Here is a 22657-nt window from a genome sequence, read left to right on the forward strand (position 1 = left end):
TTTCTGCGAATATCAACCTAAAGTTACTGCAAATGAGAAAAAAATGCAGTATTTCCCCTTATTTCAGATTTTCTTCATATAAACCCAAAATATTAGGAAGTTGCCAAAATTTGGAAGAAATTTTCTTGATTTACCATGAATTTGAACTACAAAGCGAATGGATCTTCAATTTGGAGCTTTACTTACTTAATTCATCGATTCCTTATAAGGTTTGATAATAGTAACCATTTTAGATAATTCAAATTTTTTTTTTAAAGTAATATCTATGACCTAATTGTCTTCAAGCGGACACGACTAATTTGCAATGTGAATTTATCTGGTTTGTTTCAAATGGAATGAGTTTCGGATACCATTGCTTCTCTGGCCATTTTTTCTTCGTTTTTTTTTTCGAAATTCCACTAAACATGGGGACACCATGCCTTATATTATATCCCACATTACTGTAAATGATTTTATGTTTCTAGGAAGAACTTAAGGGGGGTTTGTCAATGTCATCAGTCAATGGAGAATTGCGTTATAAAATTGCTTCACGCATTAGCGCAACAGGTATGAAATGACGCTCCACAACTGGTGTTGTTAGTGATCGAACGTTTCAAATCTAAAATTTAGCGCAGTGTCGTCCGCCCTGTAACTGTCTATCGTTTTTAGTCTTAACCAACTATAAGAGACAATGAACGGCGTCTCGCAGTAATGGAGACGAAGATGTTACTTTGGACGAGTGGCGTTTCATACCATCTCGTCTTCAATGGTATTGTCACGCAATTCGTGCTAATGAAAATTCATTTGCAAAGGTTGCTTTGCAAATCGAAGTCGATAAAAAACCAATGGGACAAAGTCTGAAGAAAAAGAAAAAGAAATCGCAAGAGAAGATACTCCTCCAATCTTATTCTGGTTAGTGCTTCCTTGATGACTGGAGGCGAGAGTATCAAGATCTTCTTCAGCGAATGGAGTGGAGTGGAGTCAACCAAGTTTAGAGTTCATCTTGTTAGACGTAATAGCTATAATACTGTCGGTTTGAATAGCAATGTTCTGCACTCTATAGTTCCTTTTGGCGTTGCGTATATTTCTGCCTGAAATATACTAGTGACCCCGGTGCTATGAGGGATCCGTCAGTGTACCATGGGTATATCATTTTCACGCTCTCCCAGTCTGCCTTATTAGTTCAATTTGTTTGAAATTCCTTGTTGAAATGAAACCTCATTGACATTCTATCCCTTGGTATCAGTAATTCGGGATACCTCCTAGAAAGAATGTAAATTTTCTTTCGATTTAAATAGCTCCATCGTTCGCGATTCGCTGAAATGGGCCTCACCTCTCCCTAGGACTTTCCTCGACGCTTGCGTTCTATCTTGATCTTGTTGGTCGGTACTTAAAGTCCATGTCCTCCAGGCAAGGCAGCATTAAGAACTCCACCGATAACAGGAAAAAAATAATATCGGTCACAAAATACAACCCGAATTCTTCTGAGATTTTACCTCGGTCCTACACGTGATATTTTGGGCCATTACATGCCACTCTGATAATAGCTATTATTTTGGCCGGAATGCCCCTCTTGCCTAGAACCTGACATGGTTTACACTCCTTGAACACGTTATCGAAATCTTTCTCGAATTCGAGTTTAAAAATCGGATTCCCAGGATTTCCATATGAGCGAAAGTAGCATATCTAGTGGGGCGAAAAATATTTCTGCGGAAAAATCGTCAAATCCAGTGGGTTTACTCTGTTTGAGACCATTGATAACCGAGGTGATTTCTCTTCTATTTGGAGTCGCAGTCCGTATCTGCTCTATAATGTTATAATGATTAATCATTTCATCTATAGGAGGCGAAACTTCGTCGAATCTCATAGAGTTAACAACAATGGTAGAGTGTTCCTTCTACCTCTTCAACTACTCGTCACCGTTAATGAGAAGTCGACCGTGAACTTCCCTTACAGGACCATCAAATTATTTATGACCACACGAAAATACGCATACTACCGCAATAGTAAATTCCCTTATATCACGGCGGACGCTATGTTAATCTTACCGGGATTTCGCAATGTATCGGAGAAAGAGCGCTTCACACTCACCGTCGCTCGCAGAGATCAATAAAGCCTTCAATACCTTCTGTTCTTCGATTCACTGTCAGTCCGATCTTGTCCATTACTTTGGGACGTGACTGACAATCTGCGTAGCCCCCGAGATAAGAGATTTTTTGTTGGCGGCCAACGCTCATAAATATTCTCAGGTGGGTTATTTTAAATATATGCCGCCCGATCACCAAGATAGCACTCCCACAGTCGAGTGAAGTTGGAGGGTCGCAGACCTAATTGTCATTCAGTTGAGGCCCAACTGACCTTATGGCAAACTCTGTGCTCGAACAATGCGCCACCAATGACAGGGGGTGGAAGTTGCAGAAATTCACAAACCTTCCATCATAATCATTATGTTGACTAAGACCGTGTTTTCCCATCATATGCACGAATAAGTCGAGTTCAAAGCCTACCTTTGGCATTTAGATCACCCATCACGATCACAATGTCGCCTTTAGGAACCCTCTCCTGGACTGTGTGCAATTCCTCTTAGAAAGCATCTTTCTCTGCTATATAGAAAATCTCCGTAGGTGCATAATAGAGTGTAATAAGTGATGTATGTTAAATTACAAAGGTGATATCACCTTAAAGTGCAATACCATATCACCATCACCAAACATTACCTCATCATATAATATTACCGCATGACCTAGCATCACCGCATCATCTAACAATCGTATTTCAAAAGTGATGATGATTTACTTCTCCGAAAAGTAGTGTTTTGCAATGTAATGGCAAATTACAAAGAATTGCCGCTCTTCGTAGCCCGAGTGGTGACGGCAGTTGGTGAGTGCGAGCTGATGTGAACCTGTTTTTGTTATGGTTGTTTGTTCTCTCGGCTACTCTGGGCTGACTTTGGAGCTTGGAGCCTGCGAGTGCCAGTGAGGGCCTATATGCTACTCCCAAGTAGCAACCCAGAAATAACACTAGCACGATCTTTTCGTTGAGACACTGCATTTCCAGATTTTGGACAAGGTAGTAAAAGCGCTGCTAATGGGTTGGGCAACATCTAGTTCGGTGCCACGGTCGAGAGAAACCACGCTAGATGTATATCTAGGATTGATTTACGCTTTCGATGCTCTACCCATTAATGCAGATAGGGAGAGTGCGATGACCCGTCATACTGAGACTGAGGATTTTGTTCGTATTTATCTTCTACAGAACCTTTTGACCAAGTTCCATAACCCGGTAAGATAGTAAATAGATGTCATCAGCGCAGTCCAGGTATTTGAGAAAAGATATTCTACTCCGGTGCGCTCCTTTACATTCTCCGGACAAGGCAGCAGGAAGAACGTCACAAATAACAAGAAGAAGTGATATCGGTGACAAGATGCAATTTTGGCGGACTCCGTTTTGGTCCACGAATTCCTCTGAGATTTTACCTTGACATTTTGCACGGTCATATGTCGCTCTGATACAACGAAACCTCTCGTAACGGACACCTTTATTTACCGGACCCCTCTTAATACCGGACAATATCTGTTGCATGAGCCTAGCGATGTACTTCTTAACACAACAGTTCCTTTCAATCGTTAGTTGGAACCTCGGAAAATCCCCCATCAGGCATTGTTTACTTTTTTTGCGGGCAACATCCTGTTTCGATCAGTTCTGTGCTTCTCGACACAATGACTGCGTCGCGCAAAAGATCACCTCCCTTTTTATTACATCATATATGTGGCACCTCCATTTAACGAACGCCTCCGAATGATGGACAATATAACATGCACTGAGGGTGATCACTAAATAGATGTTTCATTGCACTGGCTATTAGCTTCTTCGGGAATGCCCTTCTTGCGTACAGCATTCTAGAAACACTCCCTGTTCACGTTGCGGAAGCTTCCTTGGAATTGATGAAGAGCAGGTGAAGCGCAGATCTAAATTCCGCGCATTGTTCCAAAATGATCCGTAGGGTCTGGATTTGGTCAATGCAGGAGGATCCGGAGCGGCAATCAGTCTTCTCTCTGTCCATCAATTTTTTGAGAAGTTCTTTGATGACGATCATCTCCTTCTTCTATACTCTGGGAAAGGTCTCAAAATATCCGTAAAATAGACTCCCCGCGTTAGAAAGTGATTATATGTTTTTTTACGCCAAAATAGTAGTTTCACCTGTCCAATTACCATATCCTATAAAAAAAAAACAATTCGGAACGCTCATTTGTTAATTATAATGGTTTAAAAATTGAATTCTCACAAGGCGGAAAAGAAAACGTGGTGACTGGCTGACACTTCATGTCACGCCACCGAACGAGAAATTTGAATGTTATCTATGTAAAGGCTTTCGGTTTAGGGTTTGCTACTTATTACTTTTCAAGTAATCAATTTGTTTTTAGCAGGAAATTGCGGAATTGATGCGTGAATTTACAATCCTTCAATTTACTTTACGTTTCGGTAGTAATGGTAACAAGCTATTTAGTAAATTCTGGTATCTTTACCCGGGTGGCGATAAAACGTACGCTTCTGAAAGACCGTAAAAGATAGATTTTCATTAAGCGGGGCTCGAAATTTGGGCCGGTTGATTATGCTGCGGTATCTCTTCTGGATTCCGTCGGACGATGGCGATTCACTTCTTCCGAAAATCTCTTTTTTGTGAAGTTATTTGTGCAGCAAGACGCGAAACAATATTTCATCGTCCTCCCTAGTATTTCGCGTGGGAAGTCAATGTTGAAAGTTTTATATTTTTATGAGTAACTGTCAGTTGCCGGGCTACTGAGTTTTTTTTGGCTCGAGTTGTGACGTCACACAATATGGCGCGGGCTTTTCAGTCTGTTTGAATTTGATTGAAATTTCAAATGTTGATAATTTCAAAGTTTTTTTTCAAAAACGGTCTTTGAGAGTTTTGTTTGCACCATAGAAGGGATTTCCGTCATTAGTGAAAATAAGGCAAGGAGTCCATTGGAAGTAGCATATCTGCAAGCAAAGATTACTAAAAAGGGACAGTTATGCTCACATCCCTTCAAATGCCGGGTTTGGCAGGTGAAGCAGATGGATTCCAATCAAACTGCCTTGAACACAACGTGACAACACCAGATCTATTTCCAAAATATTTTATTCGCAACGCAATTTCCATTCAACTTACACAACTACGCATCCTCAGACGCTTCTAGGACTGCACCGGAATACGCCAAATCCCAATAGTGCTCAACTTGGTGTTTCTGGAAGAATTCTCTCGCCATCTTTTCCATCGGAAAAACTTTGAATTTCATTTCGCCGAAATGACGTCTCTGGCTCGTGCCCTCCCACACGAGTACGCACGAGTTCGGCACCTCATTGCCGTCGGCGTTCTTCACCATGTCCTCTTCCCACTTGATTCGATTTAGCATTAAGCGACGATACTTCTTTTGCTGTTTGGGGCCACCCTCTGCGACGACTACGCAGCAATCACGGAACAGAATGACAACCCCTGTCATGTGGAGTTGTTTCGCATTCGTCTCCACTTTAAACTTCTTACTGGCGTTGTCCTGGAGGTCGCGTATCCGGTAGACGCTAACGTGCACGCCAAGCGATGTATCCTCTTTGACTTTCCGGATTTTCTTCTCTCGTTTCTGTTCTGCCGTCAGTTTGCGGGCGTTGTTTGCCTCCTCGTGTGCCTTTTGTCGCTTTGCCATTTGCTCCCGGACGTGGGCTTCAATCTTCGTTGGATCTTGAACGGCCTCAGTGCCAAGGACGCGCATGAGGTTGGAGATGCGCAGCTTTGGCTCGGGCGGCGGGATCAAACCTAATCGGATCTTCTCCTGCTCCTCCTTCCAGGCTTCGCGCCGGTTCTGGCGGCGAAGCTTCTTCCGTTCTTTCTTTGTGAGGAAAACGGGCAAGTAGACCGGTTTGAGTGGTTCATCTAGAAAATGAAAAGAAAAGTCGTATGAGGAAGATTCCAAATAGCAGGCGGCGAATTATTAGAAAATACTCACTTGGAGGCTTCATCTGTGTTGGATGCTCAATCAAATTCGTTATGGCGGACTGGCGAATGCAGATCTTCCCTGCTTCGTTGAAACTCTCCAGATCTTTCTCCAGTATCACAGAATCCCACCATTCCATGCTGGGGACGTCGTCGGCGTGTGAGTCTTGTTTCGGCGCGATCAGCGCTAGTTTGGTGGCGGAGCTGATTCCTGTTTTCCGTGCGATTTGTGAGATTTCATTCTGTAGCTTCTCCAATTGGGCCTTCATCCTCAACCTCTCGGCCATTTGTTGGAACTTTCCAGGTTCGTGGAACCGGAGCGAACGTTTTGTCCGCAGAGCGGGCTTCGCCATGATTCGGTCATCGTAGAATTTGACCACATCCTCCTGATGGGTCTTTTCGTTGGTCTGGTTCTTGTTGAAGACCTCGCGCTTCTTGGCGCGAATGTTTGCCTTCAGAGTGGGAGCTACGGTTGGGATGCTTATGGTTCGGCCACTTTTGTCGATGGTTCTTCCTTCCTCGTCAAGGATCAAGGGCTTGGGGCGCTCCTGGACTGGCGGAATTATCGTCGCAAGTGAACCAGATAGTTTCGCGCGGATTTGTGCCTGGAGCTCAGCAATTTTCTTAGCGCGTTCGTCCTCGGGCTTGTTGGCCGCGAGTGCTTGGTTCGCCATGGCCACGGGCAAGCTCACCTGGGGAACTGCAGCCAGAATTGGATCTTTTGCTTTCAACGCTATGAGGGCGCGTTTTCTTTCCTCTATTTCTCGCTGGGCATTCGCCATCATCAGCTTGATTTGCTGTGACGAGAGGCTGCTGTTCGATTTCGCGTCAATTTCCTCCGTCTCCTTGTCTTTTGGTTCATTTTTAGGTTTCTCCTCGGCCTTGTCATTTCGCGATCTGGACTTTTTGTTGTCTTTGTCGCGGGCGTCGGCCTCGTGTGCACGTTTTCGTCCCTTCTGTGAATTTCGATAGTACTCTAAAAATTGATGCACTTTCTCCATTACGCGGTTAGATTTCTTTTCATCCAGCATGGAAGAAAGTTTGTCGAAAATGCGCTGCTTGTCGTAGCCATTGTAAAGGCAGTTCTCCAGGGTGTTTACCACGGTGCTGTCCTCATTGCCAATGATTTTGTAAACTATGTTGTTCAATTCCGGGTGGAACTCCTCGATTTCTCTCCTCGAATAGTAAGTCATTGCGACCAATTCTACACACTAGATCATGGAGCAGATTTATTTGTGAGATTATCAATATATTGGCAGGAAACTTTGACGTTCGTGAAGGCGTCTTCTTCTTACCCGCAGGCTGTTATCTGCTTCAAGTAGCCTACATTACACTGTCAAATATATGCCGGATAACTTTGCGAAGACAGCAACCGTGTTAAAGGAAACATGATAATATTCGAGGCTCACACCTAGCAAACATTGCCTAACAAGAACGGTGCACAAATGACAGATTTGTTCTTGTGTTTAATGGCGGACTTGTGTCGAGGTTATCGCACGGAAAATTTATTGATAAAACCTTCAGAGGGGGCGTTCATCGTATATAATTGTTTTACGTTTACCAAAAGCCCCTCTTTGTGTTAAAATGGAAGAAGTCGCCGAGGCCCCGGCGGCTCAGCCCATGGAAGTGAAGCCGCCGGTTGTTTTGGAACAGCCGCCCACGGAAGCGATGGAAGTTGAGCAACAAACTCAGCAGCACCAACAACAGCCGTCGCCGCAAAAACAGATCCAGCGGGAGCCTGAAACGCCACCGCAACATCATCCAGAATTTGAACAGGATGAAGGGATGGAGTTCAAAAACAATATTCGTGGAGGATTTCGGTGAGGCTTGAATGAGTGCGTTTTGAAGAAGTTTTTAACCCTTTGTGTTTGTACAGTGGTCGTCCATGGAATATGGGCGGAGGACCGCCCCGCTTCCGGGGCAGAGGGTTTGGACCAGGTGGTCCGGGTCCAATGAGGGGTCGCGGAGGACCTGGGCCATTTTTTCGCGGAAGGGGTGGCCCCCAGGGTGGACGCTTCCCCGGACCAAATTTCGATCCGAACTGGGGTCCAAATAATATGGGCGGGCCAGGTTTCAACCCACCCGGCTTTGGTAATCCTCCACTCGAACTGTGGGTGGAAACGAAATCGGAGGATGGGAAATCGTACTTCTATCACGCAATTTCACGGGAGACGACATGGACTAGGCCTGAAGGGCCGAACATCAAAATTATGACGCAGGCGGACGTCGAGGCCATGAACGCGAGAAATCAGCAACAGCAACCGCCTCAGCAGCAGCAACAGCCACAACAACATCCCCCACCCCAGCAACAACAACCACAGCAGCAACAGCCACCGAACCAGGCTGCTTCTGAAAACAGTGCAAAGGAACCGCAGCAGGCCAATGCCAACGGCAATGGCAGTCAAATTCCACCGAATAAAACGCCTCCTGTCACTAAGGAAGGCGAAATCTCAGAAAGTGCTCCGAATTCTGTTCCTGTCAACAACGGTATTGCGAAGCCTGTTGAACCCATTCCGACGTCAATGCCACCCCCGATGCAGCAGCCGCCTGCGTTTTTCCCGGGCGCTCCGCCGCACTTTGGGGCGCCTCCGTTTGGAATGCCTCCGCCAGGGTACGGGGGTTACCCACCCGGGGCTTGGGGTGTTCCATGGGGCGTTCCTAATGCCCACATGCAAGAGCCTCCAGCAAAGAATCTCATAATAAAGCCTGGTGTCATCGACCCTGCGGTGATCGCACGAGCTGCCGAATGGTCAGAGCATCGAGCGCCGGATGGGAGACCTTACTATTATCATGCCGGACGTGGCGAGAGTGTCTGGGAGAAACCGCAGGCTATAAGGGATTTGGAAGGTAATTAATAAAGAGTAAAGGTTCCTCATCTAACTTGCATATTATTTCAGCTGCACGTATGGCTGCCCACTCAGGGGCTACTCCCCAATCAATAGCTGCCCAGACTTCTGGAACGACTACAGTAGCTATTGGTCAGGCGCCGATAATGTCGCCAGCAATCAACATGGGACCCGGCACACCATTCGATCCGATGGCCTTTGCACCGAAACCAGGTGATCCGAACCTGATGAAAATGGAAGCAAATGAATTAGCCGAACGGGACAAGAAGAAAAAAGAGCAGGAGAAGAAGAAAAAGGAAGAGGAGGAGAAGAACAAGCAAGCGAACAAACCGCAAGACAAAAGCAGGCCGATTTCCAGCACCCCAATCGCGGGGACTCCATGGTATCGTCAATTGCATTTATGTTCCGTTTCCATGGTTACTTACTTCCAAACGCTCACGTCTTCTTTAGGTGCGTCGTTTGGACGGGCGATGGCAGAGTTTTCTTTTACAATCCTTCGACGCGGACTTCTGTCTGGGAGCGGCCTGAAGATCTTCTCGCCAGAGCGGACGTTGACAAAGCGGTTTCTACGCCTCCCGAACAACTGTTGGGCACGTTGGAGAAGGAGAAGAAGCCAGAAACACAGCCTCCTATTGAGATTTCCACAAACAAGGTAGAAATCGAGTCGATCACGGAAGATGAAGCCCCGAACAAGAAACTAAAACTTTCGGTTAACGGTAAAAACAGCGCAGATTGTGTGACTTTGGTGATACTCATGAAGTTTTTTTCTGGATTCAGAAGGGAAGCCGGTCGAGAAAAAAGTCGATGTGGCTAAAGAAGCTGCGATTGAAGCTGAAGTGCGAGCAGCGAAGGAACGAGCCCTGGTTCCCTTGGACGTTCGTGTCAAATCATTTAAGGAAATGCTGAAGGAGAAGGATGTAAGTACATGATTTGTTTTTAATTGTAACGGTTAGATAGGCTGTGTGTTGAGTGTTAGGAATTTGATTGTTTCGGGTCGTGATTCGGGGTCATGGGAAGAGAATTTACGTTAATTTTGTCTACCGATAGGAAGGCTTTGAAGTTAATTCCAATGTGCAAAGCTCAACTGATAATCCAACGATTTAATAATCCCACAAACTCTATAGTTCGGACAACTTTAATATGAACATATCCGTGTGTTTTGTGCTTGACTCTTATGCGTTACAGTTTCGTTTCTGTATCGGATGTTTTAAACATGGATACATAAAAATGTGACATTACTTTTATGTAAAAAAAGGTGATAAAGGTGAGAGGTCAGATGATTTGTCAATTTAATGTGAGATTGGCCGCGCAACAATCAACCATAAATTGGGTAAGTAGGGGTGGTGCGCTGTTTTGATGTTTCTTAAAATCATAACTGCGGTGGGAAAGGCAAGGGGAGCATAATCCAGCCATGAGATCCCCAAAGACGAATGGAATCTACTCGCACTACTTCACAGCCATTGATTCAGAAGCCGAAGCTCATCACTTGCGCAAATCGAAGATTTGGCCCTCCTATAACAAAACCCGATTGCCAGAGTTTTTGGGCCGAAAGCATGTAAATGCGTTCAAGATTGCGGTGGTTTACATGGGGGACACTCGGTATACCCTATAATTTGCATTGCCGAAGTTGCGAAGGAGAGGCGAATCCTCCAAATAATTCTTTTACATCCGGGCTGCGAACATTAAGTAAACAATTTTGTGGAGGCCTCCATGATTTCACTTATAACGGGGTATACCTCGCCGACATCAATGTCATCAAGTCATCGGCGTAAACTACCACTTTCAACCTGCTCCCTGCTCTGGTTAGAGCTTGGAGTTTTTAGTTGTTGAAACGCAGCCCCGGTAAATCTTTCCAAGGCACAGCAAACCCCGTTCATGCTGCTTCTGGAGTATGACTGGCATTCTGCCATCCGGGCTCGGAGATTTATATGCGGAGAAGCCGTTTATAGTCTAGCTGATTATATCCTCGGACGGAGAAGGATCAAGGCGAGTCTCCTGCGCCTAAAAACGGGACAAAATGTACTAACTGGTCCTCCAGGTTGGGGCTTGGGTATGGCTGACAACCCTACGATGTTACGAAGCCACGAAAGGAGCCTCGGACAGGATGGATTTTACAACGACGAATCCGGCAACGACAACGGATTAACGATTTGCGCATTTTCTCATCGAACGTGCGCTCCCTGTACAGACCGAATGCTGCTGAGCAGCTAGCCGATACCCTGTCCCAATATATTATAGCAGCCATTCAGTAAACTGTGTGCTCGGAGTAGGTTTTTTAGTCAGCCAAAAAATGAAACCTGCTGTTATCGGTTTTGAAAATATAAGCGAAAGGCTATGCACTCTGCGTTTGCGAGGCAAGTTTAGAAATATAAGCCTCATAAACATTCATGCCCTACAGAGGAGACTGAAGAGTCGGAGAAGGATGCCTTCTACGAGGCAGTTGACCGGATCCTCGAAGCCTGTCCCAAGTATGATATCGTATTCAGGCGATGCCTCGACTTCCATAGCTTACATAGGGATACCAATGATAACGGAGTGCGGATTATTGAGTTAGCAGTATCGCACGAAATGGTTGTTGGAAGTACCTGGTTTGTGCGGAAAGCGGTCCACAAACATACGTGGGCCTCTCCAGATGGGACCACTTTCAACCAAATTGATCACGTGCTGATTGAACGCCGCCACCTCTCAGCCTTGATGAATGTCAGAACATATAGGGGGCCAATATAAGCTCGGACCACTATCTCGTTGGCATGGTGCTCCGAGCTCGAATTATGACACCACCTACAATCCCCTCTGACAATCAGGTGAGAGTGAACACTGAAGCCATCCACAACACAGCCCTCCCCGGCACCTATCAGAGAGAAATGGATGCCGCAATAACGACAGTCAACAGAGGTCCTGGAGATGAAACATCAACAAATGATCTTCACAACCACCTGAAGAACGTTATCATTGATACGGCCGCAAAAAAGTCGGAACGGCTGGTTTGACGATGAATGTAAGCTAGCTATGGAACGGAAGAATGCTGCATACTGAGTAATGTTGCATTCTCCAAAAACGCGGGCATGCGCAGAGACTTATCACGAACTCTGGCGAGCGGAGAAGCGACTTCACAGACGGAAGAAGGAAGCTTGCGAAAACTAACAGGTCTGTGAACTCGAAAAGTAGAGGGAGCAACCGTACCAGGGGCGCAAGTTTTATAAGTCACCAGGATGAAGTCTTATACACCTCGATGCTCATCCTGCCGAGACAAAGAGGGAAATCTGATTTCCGACAGAATGGGCATATGGAGCGATGGGTTGAGTACTTTGATGAGCTACTGAACAACCAGAACATCGGCGAGTTGAAGGTCCCGCCAACTGAAGACGACGGACAAATACTGCCACCACCAAGTACAGAAGAAACAGTCCTTGCAATTTATCGGCTTAAAAATCATAAGTCGCCAGGAGCCGATGGAATTACAGCCGAATTGGTTAAATATGAAGGCGACTAGTTACACCAAGATATGGGACAGCGAATCAATGCCTCACGACCGGCAAAGAGGCATTATCTGTCTCATACATAAAAAGGGAAATATCACACAGTGCAGCAATTATAGAGGTATCACGTTGCTGAGTACCATCTATAAGATATTCTTCGCTATCTTGCTAGGCCGGATAGCCCCATACGCCCAGAACATCATTGGCTCATACCAAAGAGGCTTCACTCCAGGCAAGTCAGTAACAGATCAGATTTTCTCTCTGCGGCAAGCGATGGAAAAGCTGTTGGAATATGGACACCAGTTGCACCATTTATTCAGGGTAAAACTGTACACGGCCATGAGAGAATTCGGTATCCCTCTCAAGACCATTCGACATCACCAACGGTCTATGACAAGGGGATGCCCTATCATGCGTCCTCTTTAACCTGGCCCTCGAGAAAGTGATCCGTGACGCTCATGTAAATGCAAGAGGTACGACGCTCTTTAAGTCCACCCAACTACTGGCCTATGCTGACCATGTCGACATCATGGGAAGAACCACCCGAGACGTACAAACTGCCTTCATCCAGATCGAGCAGGCGGCATTTGGGGCGAGATCTTGGGCTGCACATCAATGAAGGCAAGACAAAATATATGGTGGCAACGTCAGCACCGAAGACGAATCAATCTACCAACAACATCAAACCGCACTGGTCAAACAGGAAGAATAACGATAGGAGAATACAACTTTGAGATCGTTGACACTTTCTCCTATCTAGGGTCGAAAATCACAACCGATAACAGCTACGACGATGAAATTCGCGCACGGTTGTTGGCAGCCAGCAGAGCCTATTTCAGCTTACAAAGACTGTTCCGCTCGAAACGTCTCACCACAGGGTCAAAGCTCTTACTGTACAAGACTATGATCTTGCCAGTCCTCATGTATTCCTTGGAGACTTGGGTTCTTAGCAAGAAAAATTGCGAACTCATTCGTGCATTCGTGAGAAGAATACTCCGAAGAATTTTTGGTTCCCTACATGAGGATGGACGATTCCGTAGCCTATATAACGACGAAATCTATGAGCGATACCATGACCTTCCGGTTGTGGATAAAATCCGGCTCAATAGGTTACGGTAGGCGGGTGACTTAATTCGTAGGGATGACGATGAACCAGCCCGGAAAGTTTATAAGGACAATATCTATGGTGGAAAAAGAAGACGAAGAAGACCCTGCCTGAGATGGAGCGTTGGCGTAGGTCAGGACGCCAGACAGATTTTAGGGATATCGTATTGGTGAACCTTGGCGCAAAACCGGGATGTCTGGAGTTCCTTATTAAGGAAGGCCTAGACCGGATACCGGTTGTTGCGTCGTTGATGATGATGATGATTATATCCTCGGTAATTGTTAATTCGATAATCTAACACGATTATGGCTGAATATCCCCAAGTAAGGTATTGGCTCATAGTCCTCTTCGCTGGCGGAAAATTGGGTACGGACTAGCGTCTTTTATGTTCTTTGGCCAGAATAGTAGCAGATGTTAAAGACCTATCTAAACAGCTTGCTGATGTTGGACAGATTTTCATTCCAGAGGTCGCTTTGTAGATGGTGTCATTAATTTGCTTCCACGGTTCTTCCACATTCGTAATGGTTGGTAATCGCGTAAGTGAGATAATTTCTTCTTTCTTCTTACGAAATCGCCACCATTTAATGAGCGGCGAGGCAGTGCGTTCCTCACGCTGTTTTATCGGTGGATTGATTTGCAGGACGGCGATCAACGGACGATGTTGAGTTGCGAAGGTCTCATAGAGAACGGCTTTGGTGGTAAAATGTCGGCGATTTGGGAAGATGGGGCAACCATTTGATGAACTATGTGTTCATAAGTACAAGGTCATGGGTGTCGGCAAAATCGTTTACATGCTCGCCACCCTCATTACGTGCTTCAAACCTTTTTCCCACATGGCATCTGTTGCCATCTACCTTTTGATCCACACGACCATGATATAGTCATCGGCTGGCACGTTGCAGGTCTTTGCATCGAGAAGTTACCAGAAGGCATCTTTCTCGGCATCAGGTCAGTCTGTGGTGTGTACGTGGTGAAGAAGTGAATAGTGCGATGAGTTGATATAATGGTAAACTTCATTAGTCGCTCATCAAATCGTTCGATTTCCTTAACAGCATCACAGAAAGCCTCTGAGATGGCAAAGCCAACACCATATTGAGTCGGCTTGTGGGCTACCAAAATAGACAAGTTTATAACCATTTTTATCGCGTTCGCGTTCGAAGTTGCAACTTTTGGCACCAGACTATCGAATTTCTTGCAAAACGCAGATATCAATGCGCATTTTCCGAAGGGCTCTTGGGAGTTCCTCGGTCTCACCAGTTAGGATGCAGAGACGTATTTGTTTTGCTCGGACTAACTTACTTACAAGAACCCTTGCACATTTATCGACAGGACAAGGGCGGGTGGATTTCGAATATCCGACTTTTATATTCCGCCTACCATTTGCCCTTAATAATTCTGTCTCGGAGGGAGGGGGGGAGGCATATGGAGTCGGCATGGAACCTTGCACAATAACCATTATCGTTCTAAAAAGGGGATGTACTTGGGTTTGTTGTTCTATTGGAAGATAAATGATTTTTCTACGCCTAAGGGGAGCACAATACATAAAGTATATTCGCTTTGCATGTTGTAGTCAATAAGAACCACAGGGTTGTTACCTTTACTTTTTTGAATTTCACTTTAAAATTTTGTGGAAATATTCCGCAAGCATACTACTATCGATTAAACAAATAAACGAGTCGGAATAGGGAAGCTCGCGCCTCGGGTATAAAGGTTTTTTCTTTATTTTATGGAAGAAAATTCTACGCCCAATTTTCCATCCTTATATAGCTAGAAATCCAACATATTCTTCTATATTTTTTCAAACTACAAGACATGCGTACATATTACAGCCATAGATTATCCTCACTCTAAAAAACAAACTGATTATTACTGAATTCTGTACATATTCATACATATAAATTGATAGTGCCGTATTGATGAATTGATATGTGATGATGACGCCATACACGTTTTAGAATGCACCGTAACCTATTGAGCCGGACTTTATCCACAACCGGATAGTCACGGACGATTTCGTCGTTATGTAGGCTACGGAATCGTCCATCCTCATGTAGGGGGCCAAAAATTCTTCGGAGGATTCTTCTCTCGAACGCGGCCAAGAGTTCGCAATTCTTCTTGCTAAGAACCCAGGTCTCCAAGGAATACATGAGGACTGGCAAGATCATTGTCTTGTACAGTAAGAGCTTTGACCCTATGGTGAGACGTTTGGAGCGGAACAGTTTTTGTAAGCTGAAATAGGCTCTGTTGGTTGAAACAACCGTGCGCGGATTTCATCATCGTAGCTGTTATCGGTTGTGATTTTCGACCCTAGATAGGAGAAATTATCAACGGTCTCAAAGTTGTAGGAGAAATTATCAACGGTCTCAAAGTTGTAGGAGAAATTATCAACGGTCTCAAAGTTGTATTCTCCTATCTTTATTCTTCTCGTTTGACCAGTGCGATTTGATGTTGTTGGTTGGTTGGTTTTCGGTACTGACGTTGCCACCATATTTTTTGGTTTGCCTTCATTGATGTGCAGTTCAAGATCTCGCACCAATTGCCGCCTGCTCGATCTGGATGAAGGCAGTTTGTACGTCTCGGGTGGTTCTCCCCATGATGTCGATATCGTCTGTTGTCCATATTCCAACAGTTTTTCCATCACTTGCCGCAGAGAGAAAATCTGATCAGTTGCTGATTTGACTGGATAAAAAATCAACCCCTTTTTATAATTGAAGCGTCAAGCTTCCGGTTCACACTTGGGACACATTTGGTCGTATTTGTTTGCATTCCTCTGCTATTTCCCGACGGGATAGAGGACGATTCGAACGAATGAGGTCATTCTTTTGGACAAAATGATCCTCTGTCGAAAGTGTTGGTCGTCCTGAATGAAGATTGCCTGCGGTTTATATCCGGTCTACTTTGAACCTTTGATTTTTGAGCATATGAAAAGTTCGCAAACCCAACTTCTCACAAAATTTGATGCAAATTCGTTATCTCTACTGGTGGTAATGGTGGATAAGGATAATTTCATTACCGGAAAGAAAGAAAGAAAGTATTCAGAACCAAAGAATTTCAAACGGCCACCCTTTCTCATATGTCTCAATTGTTATTGGTTTTCTTCGATTGTAGATGCTAATCAGTTCTCAAATCTCACTGGTGGCATTGGGATTTATATTGTGATTTGACATCGAATACCAGTGGACTCAGCAGTGAATGAGCGCCTGAATCAAATCAACGTAATAATCAGAGGTGAGCACAATGTTGACTACATTGCCTCCTAGAGGATACTACAATCCTGTAGTGTACCGGTACCGGTACCGACTTGACTGAAGTACTCTAACACACTTTAAGGCCCTGATCTAATTGGATTGTCGCGCCGATGATTGTTTTTATTGTCAAAGGTGGCGATTCGTTCAGTTATTATCATTCCCTTTATATTTCTAGGTCTCCGCTTTTAGTACTTGGGAGAAGGAACTTCACAAAATCGTATTCGATCCTCGCTATTTACTGCTAACTTCTCGCGAACGAAAGCAAGTGTTCGAAAAGTATGTAAAGGAAAGGGCCGAGGAAGAACGGAAAGAGAAACGCAATAAAATGCGACAGAAGCGGGAAGATTTCAGGAAACTTATGGAAGAAGCGAATTTACATGGAAAGTAAGTTATTTGGGAGATTGCAAAGTGAAGTAGGAGTCGTGATTAATCCTGTACTTTATGACCGATAGATCGTCGTTCAGCGACTTTTCACAACGGTACGGGAAAGATGACAGATATAAAGCCATTGAAAAGGTTCGGGAACGTGAAAGTCTCTTCAACGAATTCATAGTGGAGGTGCGACGACGCGAGAAGGAGGAGAAGTTACACAAGAAAGAAGTGGTTAGTATCGGTGACTTTTGTTGTTACGTTTGAAACTTTCTTAACAGAACGACTATAAAGAAATTGAGTTTATGCAATAAGTACGATATAAATAATAGGCAATAGAATAAGTAAAACTGAAACAGAGTATTTAGTCTGTTGTTCATTAAAATTATGTCTCAAAATGTGTCTAGATCATAACTATTTTGAATTTACCAAGGAATTGTTCGTCGTACCAGAGCCAGATCAAATCTATCCACTGCTACAAGTCGTGCACGCCTGTACATAATTACAATATGTATGCATCCACCCTGACTCAGGTGTGACAGTTGTAACACTACTTGGATGTTGATGACGTCCGCAGTTTGTGCTGTCTCTACACTCTACTTTATAGCAAGTGACCGTGTGTTCGATTGTAGAGAAGGCCGTGAGAACATGACATTGAAAAAATGGTACATTTCGTTTTCCGAAGAATCAATCCGTTGGAAAAACTTTTTAATCGAAAGTTTTTCGATGAGTTCTTATGAAGAAACGGCAAGTTTAACTTAACACTTTTTACGTATTTTTTGTATTTTATTTTCTGTTTACATTTGAAATATCAACTAAGAAGCGAACGCGTTGAACGAAACGAGCTGAACGTGTTAAGTCAAACTATGTTGGAGTAAATTATTATTGAAATATTTAAATACACTGTCCGTTGTCTGTCCGTTGAGAATCAGCAAATCGAAGTATAGAAAGGGGTGCGCACCCAGCAAGAAAACATGTCCGAATAAATTGTATTCTTTTTCAGCCACAGTGTACATACATATTTTCTATTTGTAAACATATATTTACCTTAGTATAATCTATTCATCACGAAAACACAGCCACTGCCGAGTTTTACTAATACCAACATTTTATCGATTCTAGATTAAAAAAAATTTCATTGAAATGCTCCGTGATAGAGCTGACATAGACCGCCATTGCCGGTGGCCCGATGTTAAGAAAAAAATAGAATCAGATTCTAGGTATCGAGCTGTCGACAGTTCAATTTTGCGTGAGGATTATTTCTTGGAGTACTGCAAGATTATGAAGGAGGAGAAGAAGCGTATGCGGGATCGTGAACGTGACCGGAAGGAGAAGGACAAGAAGAGCGACAGGCGGGACAAGGAGAAAAGCAGGCATAAGGACAGCGATGAGGAGAAAGTGCAAAAGAAGAAAAGCGATGATCATGTAAGTATGATGCAAGGATAATTGCTTTACAGAGCCAATTAGAGGACATGCAGTTATATATCGATTTTCCAAGAGTTGATCAATATCGCCCATCTATATTGACGGGGAGATTAGAGCTTTTCTGGAGCCAGGCGAATTTTCTACGAGTGGCGATATTCACGACGAAAGAAATCTTTTCCTTACATTGAATCCAACTTTCGCTAAATTCTAGGTCACCTATTATTGGTGAGGTTTCTACGTCATCTGGGGAAGGTCAATGATGGCCTGAATCTCCTTTTGCCATACTTCTTACGGTGCGGATTGTATCCGAATCGATATAAACCGAATGGAGCATGTTAAGAAATTACTAAAAATGGACTGTCACCACGGAATGAGAGTATGCCAGGAACCGGGGTACAAGGGCGGGGCTGGTAGCCACGATTTCAAGATGAAGGGCAACTTCAGGTATTTTCTCATTTCACTAGAGAGGCGTCTTCGATTGTACGGTCAAGTAATTCATGCTAAAGGGATTTCCCTCGCCAAGATTAGTCTGAACATCGAAGTCGATGGTAAGCGACCAAAAAGTCGGTTGAAACAACGGTGGCTTGCTACGCTGGATGGTGATTTGAAGGCTTCACGATTACATCCGGATCAGGCCTTTGATAAAATAAAATAACGCATCCGATCACGACGAGCCGACTCTGTTAGTGAACGGGACAAAGGCTAAAGAAAAAGAGGATAATCCGACTCAGTTGAAGGAAGGGGGCATATTCGGGCCATTGCGTGCTCAAGTATTTTAGTCGCTGAGTTGTGTAGCCTCATTTGTATCATTTATCACAACGAGATTAAATTGAAAATTGGTACACACGTATCAATAGGTCGCTGATGATGGGGCGAATTCATAATTCATCTGCTAAGATGATGAATTGCTCGTTACTCAGTGTCGCTTGTCATCTCGTCGTTAGATGTATTTTATTTTTGGTTTTGCTCCCGCCGAATTGGAATTGTAATTTCAAGGCCGGGGTCAGTGACAGCAAAAATGAGCGGGTCTGAATCGGTGCTTGGGGTTGAGAAAATGATCTGCTGGACTCGGCAGAAGAGAACAGAGAACAGGGGAGTCCAGAGGAACGTGCTGGCTACATTGATCAACGCGTGACTGCACAGCCCCAAGAGCCTGGATTGTTCCAATGAGTGCAAAGCAATAATTGCCGGTTATGCTTGGGGCTCGGATCTTGTCCAAACCATCGACAGGTCTCCAGTATCCCTAGTACCGCCGTATCTAGTATCGCTAGCACGCTTGGTATATACTGGAGACTACTTGCAACTCATCGTCGGTCTTTCAATTTGCTCGGTTTGGAAAGTCCACTATAAAATTCGTCTTGAAACTCAGCTCGCGTTTTGGGTAGCCCAATGGGAATTTCTACAGTTCCCGAAGTGTTTCCTCCAGGATGTGACCATGGCCGTAGCGCTTCGCTGTCCAGCATCTGGACACACGGGGAGGATCACCTCTTACATGCATTGAGGGCATCTGCTGGGCAGGACTGCAGAACTCCAGTAGTATCTGCACATACCTTTCTTTGTATCCGTTTAAGCTTGATTCTACGGCATTTTTTGTTTAACGCTGGAATGATATAGATATGCAGCTCCGGTAAGCCCAGCTGATTTTATCCTCGGTGATTAAAATACCCTCCAAGTCGGCATCTGACTCCAGTCTTCCACCCTGGCTGATAAGTGTGTCCTTACTAGCGGTTCCAGGGTTTCACCAGATTTTTTAAGAAAGAATGAGCTTCTATGTTGCCTGGCGAGAATATTACTGAGTCTCGCAGAATCGCCGATAGTTTCGAGGTTTTGACAGTAATCAGGACCGCTTCCTGGAAGTCATAATAATTGATCAATTTTTAGGTAATTCTTGTTTGGCTGCCAGTATTTAGGCTTGTAGCAGAATTTGAAGACCTCCTTCGTTAGCTTTTTGAAATTGGGCAGCACTTCGTTCTGTTTCGTACCAATGTCTTGGTAATTTGACCAAATTTCCCCAGTCAATCCTTCAATCCTTCAATTGTAAAATCGAAGAGGGTCATTTTTCTAGTCGATTTCCGAACAACCCTAAAGCGTACGACCTGCATTGGCATTGCAGCCTATTAACAGGTTCGTCTCCTCGCTACGATGATAGACGCCAGATGGTGTAATTCCTCTGGGGGTACTGATAAGTCGTGAGCCATGTAAGCCGAAAAGCAAGCTATACATACACGTTCTCCGCTTCCCCTGCTCCAGTTTCACTACGGTTAGGCCGCTAAAGCACACGCATAGGAATATGCTCAGACTCTTTCTTGCGATGATACACGCTTTAGGTCTGTCCCGACCGGAACCATGATAATCAGCTATGTACCGTTCTAATCTTAGTATATGTTCTGTCGAAATAAGAACAGTGATAAGAAAAGACATCAAGGATGATCTTAGATATCTTTATCTCGGGTTGCTAATATTCACTCAAACAAAGCTTGCTATACAGCCATTCAGCAGTCCATGAAAGGACGTTCTTTGCATTGTATATATTGTCTCCTTTCGAACTTAAAAATAAAGCTAAATATCCTAACAAAATCTAATCGATTTCATTATTAAGGAGGACGGAGAACATCCATCGACTTCAGATGACGAAGCAGAACGTTTGCAGAAGGAACGAGATCGACAAATACGAGCTGAACAAAGCATAAAAGAACGAGAAAAGGAAGTAAGTTCTAGAATATGTTGCGTTTGTATAATATGAATACTAACTTCCGATGAAGGTACAACGAACACTTGCAACACACTTAAGAGATCGTGATAAGGAAAGGGAACATCACAAGCGTGATGAAGCTATTCGTCATTTCAGTGCTTTATTGGCCGATTTAGTTCGTAATCCGGATTTAACGTGGAAAGAAGTGAAACGTCAACTTCGCAAAGATCATCGTTGGGAGTTGGTGGAAAATTTAGAACGCGAAGATAGAGAAAGGTAGATTGCAAATTATCCCAAACATTCCGAGAGTTTCATATCTTCCATCCCGAACCTGTTTTTTTTTCTCAGGATATTCAATGAACATATTGATAGTCTCATGAAGAAGAAACGTGATAAGTTCCGGGAGATGTTGGATGAGATTACCACACTGGAATTGACAAGTACTTGGAAAGATATCAAAAAGATTATTCGCGATGACCCAAGATATTTGAAGTACAGCAACAGCGACAAGGTATTTGTTGAAGTTAGTTCCAAGTCATCTTTTCTCATTATAATTTTTCCTTTAGTGTGAAAGAGAGTTTAAGGACTACATAAAAGATAAAACAATGGAAGCCAAAACATCCCTACGGGAGCTTCTTCAGGAGTGCAAACTTGTTACCCATAAGAGTTTCGAGATCGTCAAGGAGAATCCGAATCATTTGAAGGATATTGAAGAGATTTTGAAGAATGATAAAAGGTAAAGTGACGATCATACGAGCTTTGGGCGAGGATAATACAGTTTTTATTGTTCCCTGGTTAGATATCTCGTTTTGAACCACATGGGGCCCGAGCGATCGCAGATAATTATGACTTATCTGGAAGATTTACACAAGAGGGGTCCTCCGCCCCCACCAACAGCTAGTGAATCAACGAGGCGAAAATAACTCCATTGTGGATGGACTGCTGCTTGTTTGATTTTAATATTAAATATCGTTTTCTAAGTTGATTCGAAGAGGGTAGGTAGTGTTGATGTTGCCTATTCCTTTGGATGACCATCTTATTTCCATTAGATTCAATTTTACTGAATAAAATAAGATTAATATGCGATTATACTTAAAGATATGAATTTTTTATTATTATTATTTTATTGGTAACTTTGGAGTTTTCCAATAATAGAAAAGAGTTGGGAATTGCTGTAGCGAGGCAGATACCTTTTGCACTTCGGTCTGAAGATAGTATTGGTAAAGAAGCCTCTGCATTGTTATTTGCTGGACTTGACAAGACAAGAGCAATATATTTTTTGTTTGTAACAGGCCTTTGTTTATTGTATATTGAAACTTATAAAAAGTATTCAAATTTTAACAAATAGGTATGAACAACGCAGTTTACGCTTGTTTGATTGGCGTCTCTTGCCCCCTTTTCGGTACAACATATCTTTCTCTACCGTAGGTTCCTGCTAGACGGTTATGTGTGGCTTCTACCCACTAAAACCACCTCCTTTCCCTTTCACTTTCCCCGCGGGACTTTCATAATACCACATATTACGTCG

The 22657-nt window shown here is 43.9% G+C and overlaps 2 protein-coding genes across 2 annotated transcripts; one reads left to right on the plus strand and one right to left on the minus strand.

Annotated features, from left to right (window-relative positions):
- Positions 1–5101: 5101 nt before the first annotated feature.
- On the minus strand, positions 5102–7273 carry LOC119647774 (U4/U6 small nuclear ribonucleoprotein Prp3). Its single transcript, XM_038048954.1, has 2 exons — positions 5979–7273; positions 5102–5905 (listed from the first exon to the last, which is right to left on the minus strand). Exons 1-2 carry the CDS (start codon positions 7156–7158, stop codon positions 5154–5156), a joined length of 1932 nt encoding a protein of 643 aa, XP_037904882.1. The 5' UTR covers positions 7159–7273; the 3' UTR covers positions 5102–5153.
- Positions 7274–7402: 129 nt separating this feature from the next.
- On the plus strand, positions 7403–22226 carry LOC119647773 (transcription elongation regulator 1). The gene is made up of 13 exons (XM_038048953.1): positions 7403–7785; positions 7842–8812; positions 8863–9193; positions 9262–9527; positions 9589–9728; positions 16819–17027; positions 17096–17246; positions 18135–18437; positions 21037–21144; positions 21200–21405; positions 21478–21640; positions 21696–21865; positions 21929–22226. The coding sequence occupies exons 1-13, from the start codon at positions 7550–7552 to the stop codon at positions 22050–22052; spliced, it is 3378 nt and encodes a 1125-aa protein (XP_037904881.1). The 5' UTR covers positions 7403–7549; the 3' UTR covers positions 22053–22226.
- Positions 22227–22657: the final 431 nt, after the last annotated feature.

The sequence above is a fragment of the Hermetia illucens genome, chromosome 2 (genome assembly GCF_905115235.1).
Source record: "Hermetia illucens chromosome 2, iHerIll2.2.curated.20191125, whole genome shotgun sequence".
NCBI classification, from domain to species: Eukaryota; Metazoa; Arthropoda; class Insecta; order Diptera; family Stratiomyidae; genus Hermetia; species Hermetia illucens.

Bases quoted from the DNA above. Each gene is read 5' to 3' on its own strand.
- LOC119647773 (XM_038048953.1), top strand. From the start codon at position 7,550: ATGGAAGAAGTCGCCGAGGCCCCGGCGGCTCAGCCCATGGAAGTGAAG. The intron at 8,813-8,862 runs GTAATTAATAAA...ATATTATTTCAG, and splicing joins GGCTATAAGGGATTTGGAAG to CTGCACGTATGGCTGCCCAC. The intron at 21,145-21,199 runs GTAAGTTCTAGA...CTTCCGATGAAG, and splicing joins TAAAAGAACGAGAAAAGGAA to GTACAACGAACACTTGCAAC.
- LOC119647774 (XM_038048954.1), bottom strand. From the start codon at position 7,158: ATGACTTACTATTCGAGGAGAGAAATCGAGGAGTTCCACCCGGAATTG. The intron at 5,906-5,978 runs GTGAGTATTTTC...TTCATTTTCTAG, and splicing joins AACACAGATGAAGCCTCCAA to ATGAACCACTCAAACCGGTC.